This window comes from Talaromyces rugulosus, chromosome VI, assembly GCF_013368755.1.
Source record: "Talaromyces rugulosus chromosome VI, complete sequence".
In the NCBI taxonomy this organism is placed as follows: Eukaryota; Fungi; Ascomycota; class Eurotiomycetes; order Eurotiales; family Trichocomaceae; genus Talaromyces; species Talaromyces rugulosus.
Genome location: NC_049566.1, coordinates 133,663 through 158,431, shown reverse-complemented (window position 1 = coordinate 158,431; position 24,769 = coordinate 133,663). Strand labels below are relative to the sequence as shown.

At 45.0% G+C, this 24,769-nt stretch overlaps 10 protein-coding genes across 10 annotated transcripts; 4 read left to right on the top strand and 6 right to left on the bottom strand.

Moving 5' to 3' along the window:
* Window positions 1–679: 679 nt before the first annotated feature.
* TRUGW13939_10399 (uncharacterized protein) lies at window positions 680–2,539 on the bottom strand (the record flags this gene model as incomplete). The annotated part of the gene is made up of 4 exons (XM_035493511.1): window positions 680–1,547; window positions 1,597–1,871; window positions 1,933–2,171; window positions 2,236–2,539. The coding sequence occupies 4 exons, from the start codon at window positions 2,537–2,539 to the stop codon at window positions 680–682; spliced, it is 1,686 nt and encodes a 561-aa protein (XP_035349404.1).
* A 2,965-nt stretch (window positions 2,540–5,504) lies between these two features.
* On the top strand, window positions 5,505–6,440 carry TRUGW13939_10398 (uncharacterized protein; the record flags this gene model as incomplete). The annotated part of the gene is made up of 1 exon (XM_035493510.1): window positions 5,505–6,440. One exon carries the CDS (start codon window positions 5,505–5,507, stop codon window positions 6,438–6,440), a length of 936 nt encoding a protein of 311 aa, XP_035349403.1.
* Window positions 6,441–6,545: 105 nt separating this feature from the next.
* TRUGW13939_10397 (uncharacterized protein) lies at window positions 6,546–8,368 on the bottom strand (the record flags this gene model as incomplete). Its single annotated transcript, XM_035493509.1, has 2 exons — window positions 6,546–7,238; window positions 7,283–8,368. Coding segments are annotated over 2 exons (1,779 nt in total), but the record flags the coding sequence as incomplete, so codon positions are not given.
* A 2,597-nt stretch (window positions 8,369–10,965) lies between these two features.
* Window positions 10,966–12,291, bottom strand: TRUGW13939_10396 (uncharacterized protein; the record flags this gene model as incomplete). Its single annotated transcript, XM_035493508.1, has 5 exons — window positions 10,966–11,329; window positions 11,383–11,589; window positions 11,642–12,014; window positions 12,071–12,134; window positions 12,187–12,291. The coding sequence occupies 5 exons, from the start codon at window positions 12,289–12,291 to the stop codon at window positions 10,966–10,968; spliced, it is 1,113 nt and encodes a 370-aa protein (XP_035349401.1).
* A 44-nt stretch (window positions 12,292–12,335) lies between these two features.
* On the bottom strand, window positions 12,336–12,891 carry TRUGW13939_10395 (uncharacterized protein; the record flags this gene model as incomplete). The annotated part of the gene is made up of 4 exons (XM_035493507.1): window positions 12,336–12,524; window positions 12,592–12,611; window positions 12,674–12,764; window positions 12,829–12,891. The coding sequence occupies 4 exons, from the start codon at window positions 12,889–12,891 to the stop codon at window positions 12,336–12,338; spliced, it is 363 nt and encodes a 120-aa protein (XP_035349400.1).
* A 633-nt stretch (window positions 12,892–13,524) lies between these two features.
* On the top strand, window positions 13,525–16,263 carry TRUGW13939_10394 (uncharacterized protein; the record flags this gene model as incomplete). Its single annotated transcript, XM_035493506.1, has 7 exons — window positions 13,525–13,635; window positions 13,692–14,174; window positions 14,224–14,715; window positions 14,772–14,888; window positions 14,959–15,045; window positions 15,118–15,516; window positions 15,568–16,263. 7 exons carry the CDS (start codon window positions 13,525–13,527, stop codon window positions 16,261–16,263), a joined length of 2,385 nt encoding a protein of 794 aa, XP_035349399.1.
* Window positions 16,264–17,336: 1,073 nt separating this feature from the next.
* TRUGW13939_10393 (uncharacterized protein) lies at window positions 17,337–18,141 on the bottom strand (the record flags this gene model as incomplete). The annotated part of the gene is made up of 3 exons (XM_035493505.1): window positions 17,337–17,505; window positions 17,560–17,842; window positions 17,898–18,141. 3 exons carry the CDS (start codon window positions 18,139–18,141, stop codon window positions 17,337–17,339), a joined length of 696 nt encoding a protein of 231 aa, XP_035349398.1.
* Window positions 18,142–18,847: 706 nt separating this feature from the next.
* Window positions 18,848–19,513, top strand: TRUGW13939_10392 (uncharacterized protein; the record flags this gene model as incomplete). Its single annotated transcript, XM_035493504.1, has 2 exons — window positions 18,848–19,071; window positions 19,237–19,513. The coding sequence occupies 2 exons, from the start codon at window positions 18,848–18,850 to the stop codon at window positions 19,511–19,513; spliced, it is 501 nt and encodes a 166-aa protein (XP_035349397.1).
* Window positions 19,514–20,722: 1,209 nt separating this feature from the next.
* Window positions 20,723–22,411, top strand: TRUGW13939_10391 (uncharacterized protein; the record flags this gene model as incomplete). The annotated part of the gene is made up of 3 exons (XM_035493503.1): window positions 20,723–20,899; window positions 20,951–21,927; window positions 22,003–22,411. The coding sequence occupies 3 exons, from the start codon at window positions 20,723–20,725 to the stop codon at window positions 22,409–22,411; spliced, it is 1,563 nt and encodes a 520-aa protein (XP_035349396.1).
* Window positions 22,412–22,609: 198 nt separating this feature from the next.
* On the bottom strand, window positions 22,610–24,698 carry TRUGW13939_10390 (uncharacterized protein; the record flags this gene model as incomplete). Its single annotated transcript, XM_035493502.1, has 3 exons — window positions 22,610–23,720; window positions 23,780–24,540; window positions 24,600–24,698. The coding sequence occupies 3 exons, from the start codon at window positions 24,696–24,698 to the stop codon at window positions 22,610–22,612; spliced, it is 1,971 nt and encodes a 656-aa protein (XP_035349395.1).
* Window positions 24,699–24,769: the final 71 nt, after the last annotated feature.

Genomic DNA, 24,769 nt, shown 5'->3' with positions numbered 1-24,769 from the left:
ATATAATATTTCGGGGTGTGGTACCCTCATGAGCCTTCAGGGACGCGATTCAACATGATGCTTCGTTCACACGTATGTCGATTTGATATGGCCAGGGTTACGTATGCACAGAATGAGGTCGAAATCACTAATCACAATATTCTGGTATATTGTAATTTATACGACGTGATTGATGAGATGAAGGAAACACGAATAGATCATAGAATAAAGTAATGTTCCGTACACGCTAATCTAATTTTTATTTGGCTAGTTTCGAAATATCGCCTGATAATCTGATTGAGTAGATTATTGAAATACCCATGCGTTTAATACCATAAATAAGTACCTCTCTCGTCGCTCATTCACTGCCTTGGGCACTTTTCATTCTCAGTTTCCTACTATGTGAATTGAATACATGAAGGTGCTAGATATGACGTCCCAGTACAGACAAATTTCAGAGCGCTATTCTTATGACAAGCCCTATACTTCCTTACCTCCTTCTGAATTTCGCCATCCCTGAGACCATTCCTCTATTGCTCCACCCATGCAGCGCCTGATTGAGCTCTGTATAAAGGAAAATCAAGTGCGCATAGTCTAATTTCGATTGGGAGCAATGAGGGAATTGCCCTGTGGATAGCCCTCTCGGGTCACTGACCCTCCTGCAGCTGCTCCTCACCGAGCCACTACAACACCGTGGAATTTACTTTCCTAGGAACACTAGGTTAGCCACGTTCATGATTGACATGAAGAGCCAAATCAAGACGGCCAGAATCGCTGTATACCACGAGTTGGTCATCTTGATACCTTCACATTCGAGCTCGGCTCCGTCTCCAACGACCTGGTCCACCTCGCTCTCGTCATCCTTGCCCACCATGCGCCAGCGCGCTCTGCCCGGGTGAGCCGTCATGTATTTATCGCGGCAAGTAAAGTAGATGAGCGGCGCGGTAACAAACGGCAATATGATGCTCAGCGCCACTTGTGACCCATTGAGCGCTGCATTGAGCCCAGAGCGACCCACGGCTCCTGCGATGATGATGCTCGGTGTTATGCTGATGCTTCGGGTTATGAGGCGCCGCATCCATGGCTTGATCTTCCAGTTCAGCGCGCCCTCGCTGACCATCTGGCCGGCGATCGTGCATACGATTCCCGCCGAGACTCCCGACAGGAGCAATGCTAGAGCGAATATAATACCCGCCGCTGGCGAGATAGACTTGGAGAGCAAATCGTGAATGCCAAAGATGTCGGCGTCGAGGGCATTTGGATTATTGTACAGCGAGGCACCGGCAACGATGAGAATGGCGGAGTTGACAAAGAGGGCGAATGTGAAGAGCGAAATGGACAACTCAAAAACCGAAACCGTGAGCGAGTGCTTAATTGCGCCCAAGGATGGGACATAGTAGCCTTTGTCGATACCATCATCTAGAACCGAATATCGCGACGTAATCTGACGAGGCAAGAGCCTATTTCGCTCATCGTATTCGCGTAGTCGGGGTTGAACAATGCCCGACCCTAAGTACAGACTGTGAGGCATGACTGTTGCGCCGAGAATTCCGCACGCCTGGTAGATACTAAGAAAGCATTAGAGAGAGGATGAAGGCGAAGGAATTCAGAACTCACGCTTCCGATTCTATAAGAGAGTTTGACGGAAGATAACCCTTGAAGACTTCCCCGGGGGTGGTGGCATGGATCAGAGACAGCTGGACGCAAAAGCAAACGACCACGGCGACAACCAAGAACATGATAAACATTTCAAAGTACCGTAGGCTCTTCATGGATCCTTCTGGGCGGTAGAAGAACAGGATTACCATGACGTCGATGATGGAAATGGCGCATCCCGCGACCAGCGGTACCTGGGGGATCAGAATGTTCAATGCAATGGCAAATCCAATCACCTAGCCGATTAGCACTTGTCAACGCACGAGGTACGAAATGGGGAGTGAATCAGGGGCCTACCTCTGCTATATCTGTGGCAATGATGGCAGCCTCGGCAACGACATACAGAATGTAGTTGAGCCATCGCGGGAGAAACGCGCGACATGCCTCGGCGAGGTTCAGACCACTGACGGTACCGAGCTTGATTGCTAGGCTCTGGAGGAAAATGGCAAACAGGTTGGAGAGGAGGACGATGAACAACAGGCGGAAGCGGTACGAGGCTCCTGCGGCGATGTCGGTCGAGTAATTGCCCGGGTCAACTAGGCGCACGCATGTCAATGAGGTGAAGGGAAAGGCTGCGAGATGACAGGGTCCTGGACATACTGTAGGCAACTGAAATCATAAAGCCTGGCCCGACGAAGGAGCCAAAGGTAGCGAGCATCTTCCTGACGCGCTGCCCCAGCGTGCTGCCGCGACCGTCGTTTTCGGTAGGAGCATCGCTGGCTATTTGCCCTGGGACGTTCGAGGCCACGTTTGGCAGTGCCTGGGAGTCGCTTTCTCGCATGACCCGACTGTTGACGAGACCGTTGAAGTCCTCGTTGGTGGTCAGGTCGTTGGAGTTTGGATTGGGGCTCTGGTTGTAGCCGTCACCCTCGAGGGGCTCGTCGGTGTGAGATGTCTTGTTCATTCCGCTGGCAACTACTGGGTATGGTGAATTGTTGGTTTACGATTGAAAATACTGGAGACAGAACTCGAATGTCGTTGGGGACACGCAGAGGTTAAATCTTGCGGTACAGGCAGCGGAATGGGGTCCCCACTTGAAGCGGCTTTGCCCGAGGAATCGGTGGATGAGAGAGAGATCTATATCTTGGTGGCTTTCTTAACTGAAAATGGCTGCGGTGATCATTTGGCTGAGCCGGCTCTATGGCTTGCACCGTTTTTTAGCTGCGTCTTTCCTGTGTCGCTTTTCCGAAAATCTCTTACATGTAAGAATACCGATAGCTGTCGCGTGCTGGCAACGTGATTCGTCACTATTTTCACCGCCACGGAAAGGTTTAAGACCGATAGATCTTGGCTTTTCAGATTTGGCTTTCACGACAAATGCCATTTTTGGCTCTCGGGTCCGATTTGAGCTCAAGAAGCCGTTCTCGTGATTGAAATAATAATAACCTACACCTAGCCTATTTATTGTTTAACACGATTTGTAGAAGTAGTCATTATTGTTTTACTGCTCCTGTCGTTCCCCGACCAATCCCTTGGCTAGCCCGGCCAAGATCCGGCAATACATGTATATAAAAAAATAATCAAAGACATTAGGTCTGGCTCCGGCGTTGGTACTGAAGTTGTGTTCTGCCTAGATATGTAATCGTTTGTAGTATAGTTATTGGCATCTTTTATAAACTCAGCTATGACCTGTGGCCGTAATCTGAACACCTGTGGAATGGCACCTTCTATGTACCTTATCGTTGCCATTATCGTCTAGATGTCACCATCATGGGCCTTGTCCTGCCGCGTATCGATAAGACCCAACCAAAATTGCAATTAAGATTGCAAAAGCCGTTATGCTAAGTACAGCTGAAAAAAGATATTCATTTTTGGTGAGTAGACACATCAGTACTTGGTATTCTTTTTGCTCTTTATCACCTATCTAAGAGAAAGACTCAAAAGATTCGTCTTTGTTACTGGTATTTTGCTAGGTTATCCAGCAACTGCATTTCCTATCCCTGTGTTTACTAGAATTCTAGCTGGGTTACTAGTCAGGTGATTAATTTACTATAGTCAAGGAAATATTATATTAATACAGCCTTTCTTAATTACATTAACCTACATACTCTATCTTAGTATTATAGTCATGTTTTCTATATCGATATGGAGTCTATAATTCTATATATTCCAACATAAGGTAAGATCTAATGTTGCTGAGACACGTAGTTCTAGACCTGGTTTATATAACATCCTCACTAGTGTATGACACGTCAACTGTTGCAACCTAGAGATTGATAATAGATGGGATATTTTTAATACTAGCTTGGGTTAGCAAAACAGTGTAATCTATACCTTGGTGATCAGCTATAATTTGTACCGGCTCTTCATCATGTTCACCATATAGTGCATGTTTTGCCAGGAGCGCAGTGGTTTTCTTCCGCTTGCAAAGGCCTCTCAGGCTGACGCACTGACTGCTTTGGAGAAAAGGCTTCGTGAATAGCTGCAATGGACCCTGACGCCAAGGACATGAAATCGGGATTGCCAACTGAGAAGAAAGCATCCGCCGCCGACACCTAGAAGGCAAGCAAATAGCAATTATAGAGCAATGTGCCGCTGTCTTTAATTGACTTAGATTAGGATTCACTAAAGGACCACGACAACCCAAGAAACTGGTCATCGGGCTAGGAAATATACCATTTAACCTGCATATCCCTATGCGCTTTCACGGCGTAGGTGAAGAATAGCCACGGAACTATTCATTCCATGAATGAAACGCGTCATGTTAGTCTTAAACAGTTGCTAATTGTGAAACATCGGGGTTTAGACGTACCTATCCTCGGCATGGGCGAGCAGCGCAAACCCGGCTGCCAAAGAATTTAAGGTCTCAGAAACACTTTCTTTCTTTGCTAGGCGTATCGCTCTTCTATGTCGGCCTATCAATCGGTCCCACCATCGGAAGCCCTGTTAGTAAACAATATGGTCCGCTGCTTCTATATCGGTGGAGCCTTCTTCGACCTCACTATTCTCTTCTGACATTACTTGATTCGGGTGTTTTTATGCACTGATTGTTTCTAAGCCATCCATAAGTTAGTTGCAAATGTTTCGATGGCTTCAGAGATTTTCCTTGAGCCCTACCCATGCTATGAAACTGAGATGCCTTTTCCCAGGCCGGTATAGTTTCCCCATATTTACGGATACCAGAATTTTTCCATTTGATTGGCCTATAAATCGCCGCATATTTCAACATTTTCTTGTGTGGTGGTACTTAGGCCATGGTGTATATCGGATTTAAATCGGGTATTCTCGGCTTTGGTCATAACTGGCGGGCCAATCTATTCAACTAAGCTATTTATATTTGCGACAAATTCCGTGCTCTCAACTATTCCAGCAATGATTTACTAGCAAAGTGAGGGGTAAATGCATCGAGTCGACCATTACACAACACGGTATATATAATTTGGCTAGGAGATGGGACAAGAGACGAGTGGTACATCAATTGATGTAAATACCCCGAAGTCGGAGAATTCAAGCCGTCTTTGGAAAACGGTTACCCGATCAATGGAAGAAAAAAGAAACTAAAACAGCCGCTAACAATTAGTAGAAAGACAAAATATTTAGTTATAGCGGCATTATTTTTAATTGACTGGGAGAGGCGGTGGTGGGACCGCTAAGTGCGAGGTCGAGTTATCTGATCGATCTTATCAGTTGATCAAAATGAGGATCACTCAACTAAGCGAGCCAAATGTTGATCTCGCTCACGCGATCCGCATGGCGGCCCACCTTATACAATGTGCGTTGGTTTTTTTGCTGCCGCTTCTTGGATGATTGGTCCCTGGTAAAATACGAAGTATTTCTCTTGCTTCATCTGGCATTTGCTGTGCTCTGTATTGGGGCACTATGGTAGTACGTTGACCTTGGATTCTACCAACACTGCAATTCAAACTCTAATGATAGCTATCTACAGCCACGTTGCCATTTTCGACGGTCAATATAACACATATATATGGCCTTGTGTGGCGGTGTGGGCGCTGGATCGGGTCATGCGCATCGGCCGCCTTGGAGTTTTGAACCTCTCCAAGCTTCAAGCCACTATTAGATATAACAAAGACGCTGATAGTATCCACCTGACAGTTCCAGTTCACGGAATCTCACGTCCTCGGGCCGGATCATACTATTCTTTATATTCCGTCAATGGACTAAAATTTTGGGAAAGCCACCCATTCACGTTGATGTCGTGGAACGAGGTGGGGGCAAAACGAACAAAAGATGCCGCTTTGAAACTCCGGTTTCTCGTCCGTCCGAACGATGGTTTCACTGCTAGACTCCGCGACCATGTATCTCAAAAGACCTACACCCATACTGAGATTGGAACATCGGAGGTATCGATCCGCATTGCTGTAGAGGGGCCTTATGGTCATACCTTCAATATTTCCAACTATCAAAACGTCCTCATGATAATGGGAGGCACTGGAGTCACAGTGGCTTTGTCGTATCTTTGTATGATCCGCGATATTGCCATTGCCAACGAGAAGCCGGGTATTTCAATCCGCCGCGTTCAACTGGTTTGGGTAGTGCGTGATAACCACATGTTTGAAGAGGTGTACGAGAGTGAGTTGTTGCCACTATGGACTCCGGATATATTTCCAGGTGAAATACAATTTGAAATCCACGTCTATGTGGTTGAGAATGGAAGTACCACACCGTCAATCAAAGATGACAGGGGTCTAAAAACGAAAACATTCTCGAGCAAATTTGCGAAAGAGGGCTACGCGGGCGATACGGGCAAGAGTTGGACAAGGTCTCATATAGGCTCTATGGGCGCTTCTATAAGATCCGAAGTAGGCTCTGCATTATATCGAGAGCACTCAAAAAAAATGATTTGAAATGTATAAATGAACATTGGCTGAAATCTTCTCATGCTAGATAAAGAGATTTAATTCCATATGTAAAAGATGGTATGATAAATTTGATGAAATCAAAAAGACATCTCAAATGTTCCAATCAACCTTTACAACAGTCGAATTTCGCACGTTATCGGACGAAGCATCTCCGGCACTGACCATTACAACAGGAACACGTTCCGTAATAGGAAAAACGGTTTCAAATCCCATCTTCTTAATTGAACCCAAAAGCTTCATATCGTCCTTGGAGGATCCGCCGTAGAGCGAGTACGAAGAGACGTCTGTTGCGCCGTTCCAGCTTACGTACCCAAGCATAGTACTCGACGAGTCAATACACGAGGACAATTCATCTGGCACAGCCTGACGAGAAACGACTAAGCTCGGCGAGGTAGCGGGGAGACCGTGCCACTCCTGCTTGAAAGCGCGATAACTATGACCAGCACCGAGAGTGGCGAACTGGGCGCTCCAGCGGACATCCTGGCCGTGGGCTGCGTCAGAACCGTATTCCTTCATTATTGCTTTAAACCCATAGCCCATGAAGTAATTTCCATTGTATAGCGTAGACATACTTCCTTCGGCGCCGGCGTTTATTTCGTCATTCACATCATAGACTTCAGCCAGTAGCTTAATTGGAGTTTTTGGGTTTGGAGGTAGAGTCAATTTCAAAGCGAGACCTGTGGAGAAAGTTTCGGTAGTTGGCTTATTGCTGTCGTTGTTAAAGTATGTTAGGACTACCTCTGTTTCTGAGATATTTTTGATACGAGCGTGATGTTGCCATTTCTATTGTTGTTAGTACGGTCTGATTATAAGGGTGTGCCTCTTACAAAGGTCCCATTTGCTGGGAGGGGTCCGAAATCACCGCCAGTTTCACCATCGATGGTCCATTCTATGTCACCAGTCTTACGGTTGATGAGATATGTAGACCAACAATGTCGGCTATTGACCAAGATGTAATCACCCCATGATTGGATAGAGTTAATGTGATACAGATCAATCGCGGAAGTTCTCTCGACGCCATTCTTTGGAACAGCCGCATGGGTTTGGTTAATAGGAATATGCTCGAGGGCACTCCAGACCATGAGGATGTCACCTGACTTGATGTCAACTTCAACTACTAGAGCGTCGGTAACCCAGTCGTCCTTTGTTCCACCAAGAGATGTCATATCAATTTTAGTCACGTTGTATGCAGTGACAAACATAGTGTTCTCAGGAGTAATGTAGTGTTCGTGGAGATCAGCATCACATTCGGCAGTAACCCCTTTGCCCTTGCTAAGGCCCAACTTGGGACAGACGGTATGAATTTCGGTATAAGTATTGTCTAGGATATGAACTCTACCCCAGTGAAGACCGGAGATGCTCTGAGGACCATCTGGCGTGTAGTATGTGATGACACGCTTTCCATCGAAGACTTGCGTATGTAAATTCGTTGTATCATTTGCAGATGGGCTTGCCCAGACCAGTTCTCCAGAGTCAGTCATGATGAAGCTTGCTAACTCCTTGGGCTGACCATCACCGCTCAGGAGGTCCGGTCCAAAGAATAACAACCCATCGGCAAGATCTTTTCCGTTGCTGGTGATGTTTAGTTGTGGTGGGGTGGCGTTGAATGACTGGAATGTCTGGTATGGCCAGTACTCTGCTGTGTCATTCACGATGTTTGGAACATTTGCCGCACAAATGTTCTCAGCCCTGGACTGGAGGTGGTGGCCGCTATGATGGTGTCCATTGTGGCTGCTGCTACTAGCCAGGGATAACGAAGCCTGAATACAGAATAGAGCAGCTAGAGAAGCGAATGACGACAAAGCCATTTTAGATAGTAGTCGCCCGATCGGTGGGTGATATATTAAGGTTGAATCAAGGTGTGGCACATCGCACGCAATCTGTCCACTTTGTGGTGCAATTGCATACCAGCAGCTTATTTAAAGATTTCTAAGACACGAACTATTATTCTAGGGGTAAGACCAGCCGCACTAACTGCAAAACCACTACGCGAGTACCATTACTATGATACTATAAGGTTGTTGCATCGTCTAGTCCACTAGCCATGTCTCGGTGGCGTCGAAATGGGCTCAAATCGCCATGGAAGTACCACCCTATCCGTACTAGCAGTATCACTAAACCGTAACCAAGACATATAAGGCGTTGAAAAATAAAAACACCAGATGAAGTCCGCCAATAATACCCCTGAAAACAACTTCAACGGAAAGAACTGAGTCGCAGCCATACAGTCAGCAGATGTGTCAGTCTATCGCACGTAACGGGCTATGGTAATGATAACCGTAGGCCGCGATATCACAAATATCCAGTGCAACCCTAACCGGCCAGCTAAGTAATGATCGGCATCGCTACGTATCTCTTCTCGGTATATTATTCCTGTTCCTGAATACATCGTCCTTAGTACTAGCCCCCACGGTACTGTTCTGTTGGCTTAGCTTGTTTTTTAATTGGCCGATTTACTCATGATGCTACCCCTGGGCCTTGGCATATATTAATTATCGTCCAACCACAAATGCTATTGAGTTATAGAAGGCATTTATATGTGTTTTTTCTGAAGGGAGTGATGTACACCTCATAATTTAAGGACATGCACTCTCGTTCCTCCCGCGCATCTATCTACCAACTCTAGGTGCGCACTCAACATTTACTTCGACTTGACATAAAATATTCTTTATATCTATAAGGACTGAGCTATTATATTTATTGTAACTTATTATCGTGGAAAGGCTATAGCCGCTCATGTGAATGTCTTTAAGTGTGGATGGAACGTCGGGAAGGTCGTATGAGCTATATTTAAGTGTATGCATCTTCTAACCCAGCTGGAGGACTCAGAGGATTAGAAGGAAACATAGCACACCAAACACGTTGAATTACTGGAGCGTAGATTCTGTAACATTTTTTACTAGCTGACATTTGACTTTTAAAGTGCCTCGGTGCGGCGCTATGTCTCACATGGGGGTATTAATCTGGATCCTGGTGTTATTGACTAGTTTGATTTTACGGTAGAATACGAGGAAATGAACGAATACAGCATAAAATTATGAACATTATTGAATATTTATATAATCAAAGAAGAGAACCTACTAATTCTACATATTAAATACTGTGAGGAGTTCTAAGCAGGTGAGTAGAAAGGAATATCGCATCCAACTTACACGCAGTGTCCTATAATTATCTACTGTTAGGAAAAAGTATCCGAAAATAGCAATTGACATGAGAGAAAACGGAGAAAAGCTATCACGTACAAGGTTTGATAATAGATATGCAGACAGAAGAAGAAGCCACTATGGTTGTTGTCTGAGTAACTCGCAAAAAAACTCCGTCCACTCTCAGTGTGGCTGATGGTTACCATAAATACATCCTGGTTTATGAGTGTCAATGAAGGAGACTCTGATTAAGATGGAGTTCTAAACGTGAGGAGGAATCTTAGGTGCAAAAATAACTAAAAGGCACGAAAATTTTACGCTACTTCAGTAACAAAATCATAAATTGAGTGCCTTCGTTAGCTGCATTAGGTTTAGATATTGAGACCGTGAGATCTAAGAATTCTTGCATTATGAGATATTCATTTTTTGATTGATGAATTAGGATCAGCACACACGTTTTTCGTACCCCCAAGAATTCGGTTGAAATTGCTGGTATTCTCGGGGCTCTGTGCTGCGGCCGGTGTAAACCAATTTAACCAATTCATTTAATGTTTCCATGCCTGATAGTCAAGATGAAAAAATATATGATTACATAAAATAAATGTATTTTTAAAATATAAGCGAATTTAAAATACTTGCATATATTTAGCTGTTGCCTTGAAATTCTTTTTATATAAAAATATATACTAGCATCAGTTGGCGTCACAACCTCGTCAATCATTGATTGATGGCAATCCCAGGTACCATCTAATAAATCTTCAAAATTCTACACGAATGTTGGCATTATCAAAGGAATCATTACATATAAACCTGTGTTTTCTAGATCAACGAAAATTACATTCGTCGAAATCAGTCTACAACTCAACAGACCAAGACAAGGATCCCGAAGGCGACGCAAGCGAGTCAGTCATAGTTGAACAGTATATATACTACTATTATAATATCTTACAAAGATTGATAAGTAAATCTTATACTAATATAGTTCTAGTTATCAAGAAGAAGCTATTTAGTAAGTGAGCAGTCTTATATAGACCCGCGCACGTAACATGTGGTACTAAGCCTGGCTGGAGATATCCACCAGCCATGACACAGGCTCGAGAAGACGAGCTGAATTCCAAAGCTGAAGGTCAAAGTCGAAACGGTATTTGAAAGTGTTTCTAATCTTCTGGTCGTCCGTTGGAGAGCTTTTTGTACCCAATGTTTGTACCTGTCAAAGAAGGTACATTATGTAAATTTCGCCACTGAAAAATATTCAAATTTCTTGACTAGACTACCTGCATCGTTGGTATTATCCGAAGAATTCCTCCACCGTTTGAAGGGTCATGTGGAAATATTACATGAATTAGTTCGGCTAGCTAAGCACAGAGCTACTTTCGCTCTTCCACCTGCTCCATCATTTCCACATCACCAGCCTCAATCTTCTCACGCAACTGAGCCAAATCTCCAACAATAACATCGTCTCCAAAAATTTGGCCAATCTCCTCCAGAGACTTGCCCTTTGTCTCTGGGAAAAAGAAAAATACGGTCACCGCGCCGACAAGATTAGTACAGATGAAAAGACTGTAGTACTTGTATCCGACTTCCGCAAATGCAATGGGAGATATCTGATTAAAAACGATATTAATTATAACATTGCACACAATGGCGATGGAAGAACCACGGGCTCGGATCGCCATCGACATGATTTCGGGAACGTAGATGTAGTGAATGGAATTGTAGCCGAGGGAGTAGCTGAGTGTTTGTTAGTTGGTGTATTTTTTGCTAATGCGGATTGGTATACTGACATCATGGAGAAGAGGAAGATGAACGCAATAGTAAAGCCTTTGGCGACGGTGTTGCTGCTTTGAGCGAATCCGCCAGAAAGTCCCATCACCACAGCCATGTCGAGCGCCATGACGAAACCAGTGATCCACAAAGTCTTTCTGCGGCCCCATGAGTCGACATAGTAAAGACATACCACATTAGCCAGAGGACCAACTAGACCGTAGACTCTAAACGCTAGGTTAGTGGAAGAGATATGCACGATTCCAATGAAGATCTTACCCAGCAAGCAAAGTCAAGGTGTGCCCAGTCATGCCCAACCCCTTGTACAGGTCGGTCTGGTAGTAGTTGATAACGTTGATACCACTAAGTTGGGTGAAAGCCTGGACGAGCACGGCAAGAATGATACGCTTGCGATTGTTCGCCCTGGTGAAGAGGTCCGACCACCCGGCGACGTACTGGGCTTTTTCAAACCTTAACTGTTCTCGTATCTGATAGAATTCGCCTCTAATAACGGTATCGTCCTCGCCCTGGTGACCATGGAGACGCTTGATGACAGCTAAGGCCTCTTCGTCACGTTCTTGTTCAAGCAACCATCGAGGAGAGTACGGAAGCCAAAAGATGCCAATCAGAATAATCAAAGCTGGAAGGCATTCTAGAATTTAGGGTTAATATCACTACTAGACATGCAGAGTAGATGAATTTACTTACGAAAAGCGAAAGGGAATCGCCATTGGAAGCCACCTGAGGTATAAGAGCACCCGAACCCTACCCACTGTAATGGATTGTTAGTAGAGTGTCCAAATTGAAGCTTTTTAATGACATACATTGGCAGCAGCAAAACCAACGCCCACAAATTGTGCGTGCAAGCCAGCAATTAAACCACGTTTGTGGGACGGGGCAATTTCTGAATTATAGATTGGAATGGTCATATCTAGAGGGGATCAGCAGGTCAATTGAAAGATATCCGCCTCAACTAACTCATGATGCCAACTGCAAATCCGCCAACGATTCGGCCGGCAATCAACATGCCAATTTTTACAGAGGCGGCTTGCAAAATGCCAGCAATCAGGGCAATCACGGCACCTATAGCAATGGTTTTCTTGCGACCTTGTATTTCAGTTAACAAGGATTTGAGTTCACAGCTCAAAGTATTGATGCTGACCTAGATAGTCTGCGCTCCATCCTGCGAAAAAAACCCCGAAGACTGTGCCTGCGCCGAATGTACTGACCACGGCTCCCTTGATACTAGCTTGAGTCAAAGTTAGGCAGTAATCTCGAATTTTGATCGTTTAAGATAACGACTGTACATACGAGTAAATGGTGCGAAATAGTTTAAAAAATCAGGTTGCGAGATGACTGTTGATACAATGCCGGAATCAATACCATACAACAGGGAACCAACCTAGAAGCAAGAGGAGCGTCGTTAGTATTTTGCTCTAACAACAGCGAGCATACCAATTACTTACCGCGGCAAAAAGACCGCAAGCCCACGTGTAGCCATTGACACTACTGTTGCTTGCTGTAGCCATGATGGGTGACACTAATTTGGAGTGGGTTCTACAAAGTCGAACAGGTCAACTTAAGGACATGTTTGTGGTGAGGGACACTATATAGACATTCTTTCTTGACATGTCTATTACAAAGCTAACAAACTATCTGTAGTTATACCCGAACGCCGTGCGGGATCCATGCCGATGACAGGCATTTAGAGACCCGGCAAAAGGTCCAGGCTAAATTCCAGAACCACTCGAGAACACGACCTAGAAAGATGACTAGCAAATACAATTAAATTCAAGCAAAGGGAAAACGTAAACGATCTCATGACTCGCCATTTACCATGAAGAACGTGGCGGCAAACCCCGACGGCGCCCATAGCCTCGGCCAAACCCCCACGTGAGGTGGGGACAAAGTTGGTGGTTTTTTGTCTGGGTAAATGATGGCTTGGTTCCTGTAACTCCAATCTAGATGGGGTAACCCGGGGTTCGTAATAGCCGGGGCGGCTAAATGACTAATACCAGGTTTCGGCATGGCAAAATGCCATATATGAGCTCGGTTTGTGAAGACATCGGCACGTTTCCCGATGTATGAGATATAAGAGCTCATCGGGTAGCAGTTTTACTTTTGATATTTGGTTTTTAAGAACCGATATATCCGGAGAAATCATGGTAAAGTTCTCGCACGGTTGCTGGCACCCAGCCCCAGATACTCTCATCGACTGGGCGGCCGAGACTGTCATCGCTGAAACCAGAGACGAGGCATTGCATTTTGTAACGGTACGAATAGAAATTGGCAAATTGGGGGAGGTTTATCCCACTAATTGTTGGTATAGTCCTCAAAGCCGATCAACAATCGTGGTGATACGTTGAATAACCCTACGTTGACCCATTCTCTCACTTCACCCACCGACAATGTCTTCCACTTATCGTCCACGCATTGGATAAAGCAGAAGAGCGTCACCCAAGGACCACATTTTGAGCTATTTCCTGATGGAAAAGCCGATCGTGCAGTTGATATTGAGACTTCAAAAACAGCGGAGAGTCTGCAACTCCGAGCTGGTGACTTGGCTGCAAGTGTAGATACCAGACCAAAATCGTTTGATATCACCTTTCGCGCCAAAGATAAACTTTTGACAAAACTCGGATGGCGCTCAGTTGGCTACATCAAACAAGGCACTACTGCGCTTCACCCGAGAGCCAATTACATCAATCCGAACAAGGGCCAGAGATGGGTAACTTATCAGCTTCAACTTGGGGTGGGAGAAAGGGTCTTTGGACTGGGTGAACGATTTGGCCCGTTTGTCAAGAACGGACAGGTAGGGTGTTTACCTACAACTTCGATTTCTTCAGCTCATGACTTGACAGAGCGTTGAAATTTGGAATGAGGACGGAGGCACTGGCTCGGAACTCACATATAAAAACATTCCTTTCTTCATTACCTCCGCCGGTTACGGAGTCTTCATTCCAACATCTAACTTCATTTCTTTCGAAATCCAATCTGAACGCACTACTCGGGTCAATATTTCCGTGCCTGGTGAGACCCTAGCTATGTACCTGATATACGGCCCAGACCCAAAGTCGATTATTGAACGATACACCACAATCACCGGCAAGCCGGCGCTTCCACCAGCATGGACATTCGGTCTTTGGCTGAGTACAAGCTTTACCACCGAGTATGATGAAGGCACTGTTAACTCCTTTCTGGATGGGATGAACGAACGTGATATCCCAGTCAGCGTGTTTCATTTTGATTGCTTCTGGATGCCGGCGTTTAAGTGGTGCGACTATGAGTTCGATACAGACTATTTCTCAGATGCGAAGGGACAGCTGGCTAGAATCAAGAAACGTGGAGTTCGCGTAAGTCAGTCTCTAAATTATTGTGTAGGGTGCTAATTGGTACTTGTTGGTAAAAGATTTGTGCGTGGATCAATCCCTATATTGCACAGGAGAGCGCTATCTTCGATGAGGCTGCCGAAAAAGGGTATTTTATTAAAAAGACCGATGGAAGCGTTTGGCAATATGACTTTTGGGTATATAAATACTTCATTTTATTGCTAATCCTTTACTTTTGATATCATACTAATAGCACAATGGATATAGCAAGCGGGCATGGGGTTTGTCGATTTCACAAATCCAGATGCATGCAAATGGTATCAAGGCAAGCTTCAGGCACTTATTGACATCGGTGTCGACTCTTTTAAGGCAAGAAACTCTTATAAATCTTAGCATAATTCTTTCACTAAATTAAGTCCTGTTTAGACGGACTTTGGCGAGCGTATTCCAACAGGCGATGTTGTCTATTTTGACGGCTCCAACCCTGAAAAGATGCACAACTACTATGCATTCCTCTACAACAAGGTCACATTCGAGGTTCTGTCCAAGGCTTTTGGTGAACACAATGCTGCTCTTTTCGCTCGCTCCGCCACCGCTGGCTGTCAACGCTTCCCTGTCCACTGGGGCGGAGACCCTTACAGTACCTTTGAGGCAATGGCTGAAACCCTCCGCGGTGGAATGAGCCTCGCTCTCAGTGGGTTCGGTTACTGGGCACATGATATTGGCGGGTTTGAAGGAAAGCCAGACCCGGCATTATTTAAAAGATGGATCGCCTTTGGGCTATTTTCAAGTCACTCGAGATTACATGGCAGCGGCAGCTTCAGAGTATGGCCATACAAAAATCCCTTTAATTGTATGCCTAACTAAAGCGAATAGGTGCCCTGGTTGATCGACCAATCCGGCGAGGCGGACAAAGTTTTGAAGCACTTTGTCCAAACAAAACACTCCCTAATGCCCTACCTTTACTCCAGTGCTATTCAAACACATAGAACGGGAGTCCCCATGCTGCGAGCAATGTTCTTAGAATACCCAGAAGACCCGACGTCCTGGCATTTGGACATGCAGTACTTCCTTGGAGACAATTTGCTGATCGCCCCTGTTTTCAATGCCGAAGGACGCGCTCAATATTACCTTCCAAAGGGTGATTGGTACGGTATTCTTGACGGTAAACTGCGCTCTGGTGGGGGATATGTCACAGAAGAGCATGATTTCTTTTCTTTGCCCGTTCTTCTCCGCCCTGGATCGGCTGTGTTTCGCAGCGTGGTCCAAAATCTGGAGAGTGTGGTGTATGACTGGAGCAAAGACGTAGAGCTGTTGGTGAACTGGGCCGAGGGGATGAAGACCACAGTGGAGATTGCAGATCATGAGAAACTTGGCTTCTCTAAAGTAACTCTCAATATCGAGGATTCGGCCGAAGGGGTTACTATTAACGTTTTCAAAGGTTCGTTTACTGGCTCGGTAGATGTCACGCTGGTAAATAAGAGCATCATGCCGTTGTATGAAGAAGCCATTGCCAGCAATTCTATATGCTTGAAGCAAGGATCTTCTAAGATCACATTCAAGGTAAAGTAAACTGGAAGATAACCGTGGTTAGGATTTAAACTAGATTATTCAATAGATCAATGCAAGACTACATGATTGAATAAGTTCCTATACATTTGATGTAGAGGTTGTTGGTGTAACACTTTGTATTCATTATTTAGTTGGTTAGAATCCCTTGTTCTATCTTGTAACGGCAAGATTATACTGCGTGTCAAATAAAAAGAATACGGTAAGTAAATGTTTGATCAGGATTCAGGGCTAGCAATATTTAAGATAAACGCATTGTAACATAGTAGTGACAGTACTTGTTGCATAATTTAGCATTTTTAACTATCGTTTCGGGATAATGAAAATACTTTCTAACTCGTTGCCTCAATATCCTCTTCGTTCTCGTGATGTGTTTCCCGTATAGTGATCGTTGAAGGTTTATAATTTAAATTTTACCTTTTCTAATAGTAATAAATAATAATAATAAACTCATAATAAATAGTATATCTTTATCTAATTTGGTCTAGTACGGTAGTTACCTCTTATTTGGCTATAGCAGTGACTGTCACTATAGAAGGAACTGCCGTTAGAGACACTAAACAAAGAAGGAGAGTCGTTAAACACAATGATACGAAGTAGGTGTCATTGGCCTTGGAACTCATGGAACTAGAGGAGGCCCTCTCACCTTTACCAGTAGGCCGGCCATGGCCCGAAACGCTTTATCTTCTTTTATAGATCAGGATCTTCTGCAAGGGATAGGAACGTCGGCCAGGAGTCACAACAAATTACGATGGCGACTGAATTGGACAGACTATTTCGCCGATGGACAACGACATACGATACGCCACAGTGAACGCATCACCTAGCTATTCACTTTGGTACTGGGATGCTGACAAGACCAAATGCCAGGGACAATTAGTCGTAATAGGTATTAGGCAATAAAGACTTCGAGAATGAATCAAAAAGAACAAAGTTGTGAAATTCAGTTTGAGCAAGCTGTTATATGGTAAGCTAATAAACAGAACGCATTCAAAAAGACTTGAAAAGCAGAGGCTAGTTCCGAAAAAAAAAGCTAACACAACATCCAAATGGCATTGCTCATTTTAAAGCAAGCATCAAGAAGCTGGGAAGTGCTTGTATCCGATGTCCTTGACAAAGGTTTGTTGCCAAGGACCTTGAGACTTTTGCTCGGTGAGCTCGGCATAGAATTTTCCATGTGCCTCGCCACTGATCTCAGAGTATGCGGGAGATCCATCAGCCTTCCGCTCAGCGGCATAATAGAATCTGCTTTTCGTCAATTTCAAAATTGCCGGATTCGATGAAGAAGAAAACACATACTTGAAGCCTTTATTACGGTACGCGGCAGCAGCAGAGCGGATGATGTGGGCCGTTGCAGATTTCCCTACACCACCATCCAAAAGACTAGCAACGGTGGTCTCGTTGAGTATATTGCCGGTGTAGATGAATGTCTTGGACATATGGTCAGGGAGTTTTTTGAAGCTTAAAGCTGCCTGTTGTGCAGCGACGAAGGCACTAGTTGTGTTGACATGCAAGTCACGACTAAAGTCAGCCAAGAGAATAGACAGGGGGTCCTCTGGATTGTTTGGAGCCCCGGCGGATGCTTTAACGGAATTAGCGTGTTTTCTGTGAAGGGCTTCCATGAGGAAAATGCTCACCATTGTAAACAACAACACTTGGCAGACCGATCGATGCCTCGACTTTCGAAAAGATGCCCTTCACTGAATGAGGATCCGATAGGTCTGCAGAAATTTGAAGTTGGTCCGTATTGTCATCTTCCTCTTTGATATTCCTAGATGCCAAGGCAACTCTGTAACCCTTTGCCACAAAGGCCCGAGCGACATGGTGCCCGACATTGGGACCCGATCCGAGAATGAGGATAACTGGAGACATCCTAGCCATTCTTGTGCTTGGATGAATTGATGAAAGGGAGCGGCCATTAGCGAAGACATAAGTCTTTTAATATTTCGCTTCACTAATAAAACCGTAGTTCTATCTGTATTGTGTGTTTGCTAGTTTTGTTCCGTTTGTTTGAACTTTGTCAATAATCTCCCTTGGTATCTCTGGTCAAGTTAATATTGTTTGCATCATACATTGTGCTGTTTGTGTTGAAAAGGATTACTCTACGTCGATGACAAATTGCATGAGATTATTAACCAAGTTAGTTTCCGGAATCCCCGAATACGGCGGACGATTAGAGAAATTAGACAAAACTTGATCACACACTAGTAAAACTTATCAACATTAAACTTCTTTTTATTGCACCCTAGTTTGTGCTGTTTGAGTTGATAAGGACCAATCAACGTCGATGCGGGCGAACTTGGCTTTGTTTGCATCGTAGTTTGTGCTGTTTGTGTTCATAGCTAAGGACTGGTCAACATCATGATAAATTGCAAGAGGTAATTGATATTTACGGACTGTTTGTCAGCACTGTTACTCGGATACCGAACTGAATAATCCATCACCGCATCCTGAAGTTCCCCACATTTAAAGCATACCAGTGCTTTTAAGTAGACCAAGTTGACCACTAAGCCTTAGTCTCTCTATCAAACTCTTTGTGTTTCTCCTATTCACTATTCCCTATCAATATATCACTCATTGACTCATGATGTCTCTCAAACCCCTTACTCTCTGGGGTCACGCCGGAACGCCCAACCCCTGGAAGTTCGCTATGATCCTGGAAGAGCTCAATGTACAGTACGAGCGCAAGTTCATCGACTTCGCCGACCTGAAGAAGGAACCCTTCGAGTCAATTAACCCTAACGGTCGGCTCCCAGCCATCGAGGACCCGAACACCGGCATCTCCGTCTGGGAATCCGGCGCCATCCTTGAGTAGCTGGTGGACACATACGATAAGCGACACAGCATCAGCTTTGCCGCTGGCTCGAAGGAGTACTACGAAATCAAGCAGTGGCTGCACTACCAAATGTCCGGCCAGGGGCCATACTTCGGACAGGCTACCTAGTTTACGGTTTACCACGCCGAGAACTTGCCCAGTGCGATCGATCGGTATGTCAACGAGATCCGTCGTATTTCCGGAGTTCTTGACCGATGGCTTGAGTGCAAGGGGTGCCTCGTCGGTGGCAAATACAGTTATGTCAATGCGGCTTTTGTGCCGTGGTTTGATGTGGTCCCGGTCCTCTGGTCGGACAAGATTGATATAGAGAAGGACTTCCCGCATGTCAATGCCTGGTTGACCCGTATTAAAGCTCGGCCGGCTATTGCTAAGGCTCTTAATGATAAGGCGAAGACTATGACTGCGGAAGGGATATAAAGAATTGTGATGACAAGTGGAAGTCCTATTTAGAAGGCAAAATCGCTTGATTAAAATTAAACATATGTATCTCCCATATGAGATGTATCCCTGTAGACATGTGGAAGGTATTCATTGTCTTAGCACCGCTGGAACTACCATGGCAAAAAGAAAAATTGTACTAGATCTGACATTGATACTGATTGGTTTCGGATGTATAGGATGCTGAACAAGATATTAGGAGGGCGGATAAACTGCAAATTTGTTTTTTCATGTCGTGCCATACAAATTTCCCCGTCTATAGCTAAGTGAAGGAATATAGCGAGTGCGAATCAACTTTGAGACATTTTTGAGAGAAATATTTGGGCGATGGGAAATGATACAGTACATGTGTGCGATGATCTCGTACATAAGATGCACCTCCGGAGAGATACGCAGGATATTATTCATCGTTTGTCAAGGAACGCACTGGTTGCTGCTAAGTGTTGACCAGAGTGCCGAGTGCTCGGAGCTTCAAGTTCGCATTGGGAGGACATTTTTTCCTGATACCTGTCATACAGTACGGATGGATGGAGTTGAAAATGTCTTAGAAAGCTTCCTCCAGCCCGCCTTCTGTCATGATTTTTAGTTTTAAGGTTACTTAAGAACTATGAAAATACTATATAGTTTATGTTATTAATATTAGGATTCGGTTATTTTCTAGTTAGAACCTAATAGTGATTTATCTATTCTGACATTCCTGGGAGTGGCTTGAGTCGCTCCACAGATTTTGTAAGATTGTTCTTATATTATATACCTCTTTTTCCTTTTAGAACAACTGTTTTACTATGATATTAATTCATCCTTCCTTATACGATATCTAACTAGAAGATCCCCAGTAGGTGGGTTCCGTGTTGAGATAAGTAATCAATAGAAGTGCCTCCTCGCTCTTGCTGCCCAGGTAAGGTTAGTGCATCACAACCCCACTGCTATCGGCACGAAACTCCCCTTTTGGCAAGTTGATTTTATTCTACTAATGAGACATCGATCATCTATGCAGCTGGCATTGGTGTATAATATTGCTTTTACGCTAGCATGTGCAGCGCTGAGTTGCGTTCAAATGTTATCGGTGCAGGTCGTGGTATATGTTATGCAGCCGCCTTTCTACTGTTTGATGCATCTGCTATCCGGAGTTTGATAACAATCCTCATACGGTGCAGTTTATTCGTTTTTCAAGTTGACTCGCCCGCAATGGCACTCTTAGACGAAGCCACACCCGGCCTTTACATCAGCCAGGCTGGACAGGATCTACCAAAGACCTCTCCTCTGAACGAAAACTTCAAAAGACTCGTATCTGAAACTCTCGAAAAATGGCATATACAAGGCGTCTCCGTCGCAGTCGTCGATGGCGACGATACATGGGCTGAGGTAAATACGCAGTCTTAAACTTTCCGCAGAGAGTGGCTCACGCAATGATAGGGATATGGAACTGCGTCGTCGCCAGATGTTCCAGTTCGACCGTCGACACTATTCTACAGTGGCAGCACTACAAAGGCCTTTACTGCAGCTGCAGCCTCTTTGCTGGTTGACGACGAGGAAAATTATCCGAACATCAAGTGGAAAACCCCACTTAACCAGATCATTCCGGGGGATTTTGTCCTCCCAGATGAGTATGCAACCTCGCACGTCACACTGGAGGACGCGCTCTCCCATCGATCCGGCCTGGCCGGACATGAACTGTCATTGGGGCGTCTCGGGACCGTACGTGACGTCGTTCTGAATTTGCGGCATTTTAAAATGAGCCAAGAAATCAGATCTGCATGGCAATATAACAATGCTATGTACATTGCCGTGTCACATATGATAGAGGTTGCAACTGGGGAGTGGCTGGGAGACTTCCTCCAAAAACACATCTGGGCGCCCTTGAATATGAACTCAACATTCTTTTCGCTCGATGATGCAAGGAAGTATGCCGCATCTGCCGGTAATGACACCACATTGGCAGTGCCTTATGGCTGGGACGAAGAAAAATTTGAAATGGCCGAGGTACCATATTGTGAAGGTGTGCTCAGTGGTGCTGGAGCAGTAATTTCTAATGTCCTTGACTACTCCAAGTATATACGCTCTGTTATGCGACAATCTGGCCCGCTTTCAAAGGAAGGGTATGCTGCAATGCTTGAACCGCGGTCCTTCTGCCCGCCGATGCTACCACAGCTCAAGAATCAGATCTTATATACCCTAGGATGGATGACGAGCACTTATCAAGGGGAATTCGTAATGTTCCATCCTGGCGGCCTGGAAGGAATGACTGCCACAATGATCCTGTTTCCTGAACGAGAATGGGGTGTTCTAGTCTTCTGTAATGCCGATGGTCCAGGACGTGAAACGCTGGCATGGCATCTAATAGACGAAATGCTGAAAGTCCCGCAAGAGGATCGACTAGACCTCTATGATCTGTGAGAAATCCTTTCATTTCTCATAAATCCCATTAACTTATCCGTTTAATATTAACATCAATTCCTCTATTGTAGTGCCCAGAAGAGGCTTACTCAAAAAAGAGAGCACAATTGCACAGCTCGTGAACGCCTTTATCCATCCATTCCTTCGCCAGCTAGACCTCTATCGCTTCCACTCGAAGGATACGCCGGTACATACACCCATCCAGCCCATCCGGATCTGATTATCAGTGTAACATCTGAAGCCGAGCCCTGGCTCCATGTCGAAGTCACAGGATCACTTCGAAGCACACTAGCCTTGAGGCACGTTTCTGGTGACTATTTCCTTGCCGAGGTGTCTCTCTACATGCTACGTCGCGATCCCTCTGCCATAGTCAAGGCTGAGTTCCAAGTTAATGCAGAGGGAAAGGTGGCTTGGTTTGGTGCGGCTATTGATTTTGATTATATGCCAGACACGCTGATTTGGTTTGCGCGTTCTTCATAATTATAGATAAATAATGCTGATTTGCCAAGTTTTAACCGCCGTAAGAATATTTTTCATTTTACGTTTATGCTTCTCAGGAATGAAATCCTATTTTATAATCATTTTATCAAAGGAATTGGTCTTCATACTCAAAGTAAAATGGTCCGGTACAAATGTAGATTCAAACTATAAACGCCCGAACAAAAAGACATCAAACTGTTAAAGAAGATTATCCTCCCAGAACCGAGCCTGTGATTCCGTTGAAGCTTTAATTGTCTTCCCCATATGAAAACCATGGCCTTCTCCCTCATAGATTTCCAACTCAACCGTCTTCCCAAGGTCATGCATCTTTTGCACCATACGAGTCGCCTGCCATGCCGGCACAATTGTATCAATATCACCCTGGAGAAGCAATAGCGGTGCCTTGATTTTCTCCGTGTGATACACAGCACTCCGGCTCCTATACATAACCTCTACTTCTTCCTTGGTCTTTCTCCCTTTCCCCAACACAAGAGAGTCAATATAACGACTTTCAAATTTATGCGTCGTCTCTGCAAATTCCGACAAACTGCTAATTCCATATATACTAACGCCAGCAGCCCAGATATCGGGATATGTGTAGAGGGCTTGCATGACTGAATACCCACCAGCGCTCTCGCCAACGATGCCGATTTTTGTTGCGTCAACAAGCCCCTCAGAGGTGAGATATTGGACGCAACTTGCAGCATCGGCTATTTCAGCAGTTCCCCATTCACCATCAAGAAGTTCGCGATATGCTCGCCCGTATCCAGTGGATCCGACGTGGTTCACCATAACGTAGGCGTAGCCTCGTGATGTCCAGTATTGCGTTGTCAGGGAAAGGCCAGGTGGAACGTGATATGTCGGGCCACCGTGCATCCACACGAGTAAAGGCGGTTTAGTTCCTTCTGGTGCTTTGAAAGCGCCATTTTTGGGTTCAAAAAGCCACGCATGTGCATATTTGGCGCTAGTGTCGTCCGTCTCCCCATGTAATCGTGGAAACGTTATATGCTGCGCTTTCGAGACGAGTGTGCCAGGTATATCAAGCTTAATGGTGGGTTTAAGTAATTTGATGGAGACAGTATCACCTAGATCCACACGATAGAGCGCTTGTGGAACAGTACGAGTGCTTCCTATCACAAGAAATGATGTGGCCGAGAGACGTGTCATGGCATTTTTTTGAATATCGACGACGGGTAAGGATAGATCTTTCCATGAACTGGTGTCTAAGTCAACCAAGACCAGGTTAGATGTCGCATTTTGGTTGGCAGATGCGACAATTGTGCTTTTATCTAATTGAACGTATGTGCAGCTAAAAAGGAATTGTTAGGAAAGATCTTTTTAGTAACATTGAAAACAAATAAAACGTACTTTCCCAGACACGGTTCCCGACTGCCAAACTCAGCGGACTCTAGCCCTTTTAAATCTATCAATTCTGGTGTCGTTCCATTAAACTGATACAATTTCCAGTATCCCGTCTTATCACTGACAAAAAATAGGGTGCCATCCACACCCCATCTTGGCTGACAGATACTCTCAACGCCGGCCTCGCCTGACACCAAGGTATGGTCTTGTAACTTACCATCTTCCCACTGGGCTACAAATAAACTTGTCCCTGACCAAGGCATATCAGGATGGTTCCATTCTGTCCAACAGACCTGCTTCCCGTCTGGGCTAAATTGGGGGTGTTGGTAAAAGTCAGCACCCTCAAGAACAATAGATACCTTGCCTGTAGCAACATGAATAGCTGCAATGGCATTTTTTACCACCGTGGTTCCATCGAAATCTTTGGTGTGGCTTTCCTGCACAGCAAGAATCCATTGCACGGTCTTTGGGTGGACATGGAAGTTTCCAAAACGAACACATACATCGGGTGCTATAATGGTCTCCACTTTTCCAGAACCAGGGTCTAGCAGGTATATGCCATTGTCGGGGTTATTCGTGAAGAGTAAACGACCATGAGGATGCATCGCACACGAACCACCACCGTATTCATGAATTGTTCCACTGGCATTGTATTCCGCTGGTAAGACATCTTTACTAGTTGCGGCATCATCGGCTAATTCTACAATGGCAAATCTCCCACCTTCTGCAGGACGCGACTCCAGAACGAATATTTGTCCCGTGGAGGGCTTTCTTGTATTAGCACTGGGACATGCGGAATATTTCGGTTTCGTGGGCAAATCCTTACATTGGCGTAGATACCTTCAAAGTGGATGCTGCCACTGGAGAGATGTTCAGCAGTGATCGGGCTAATCCATTTCCCGTACGGTACGACCGTATCCGACATGGTGTTGAGGCTTGGTGGCTATGACAGTGGTAGGTAGGTTGGCTTAGAAGAACAAATTTTCTGGCGGAGAG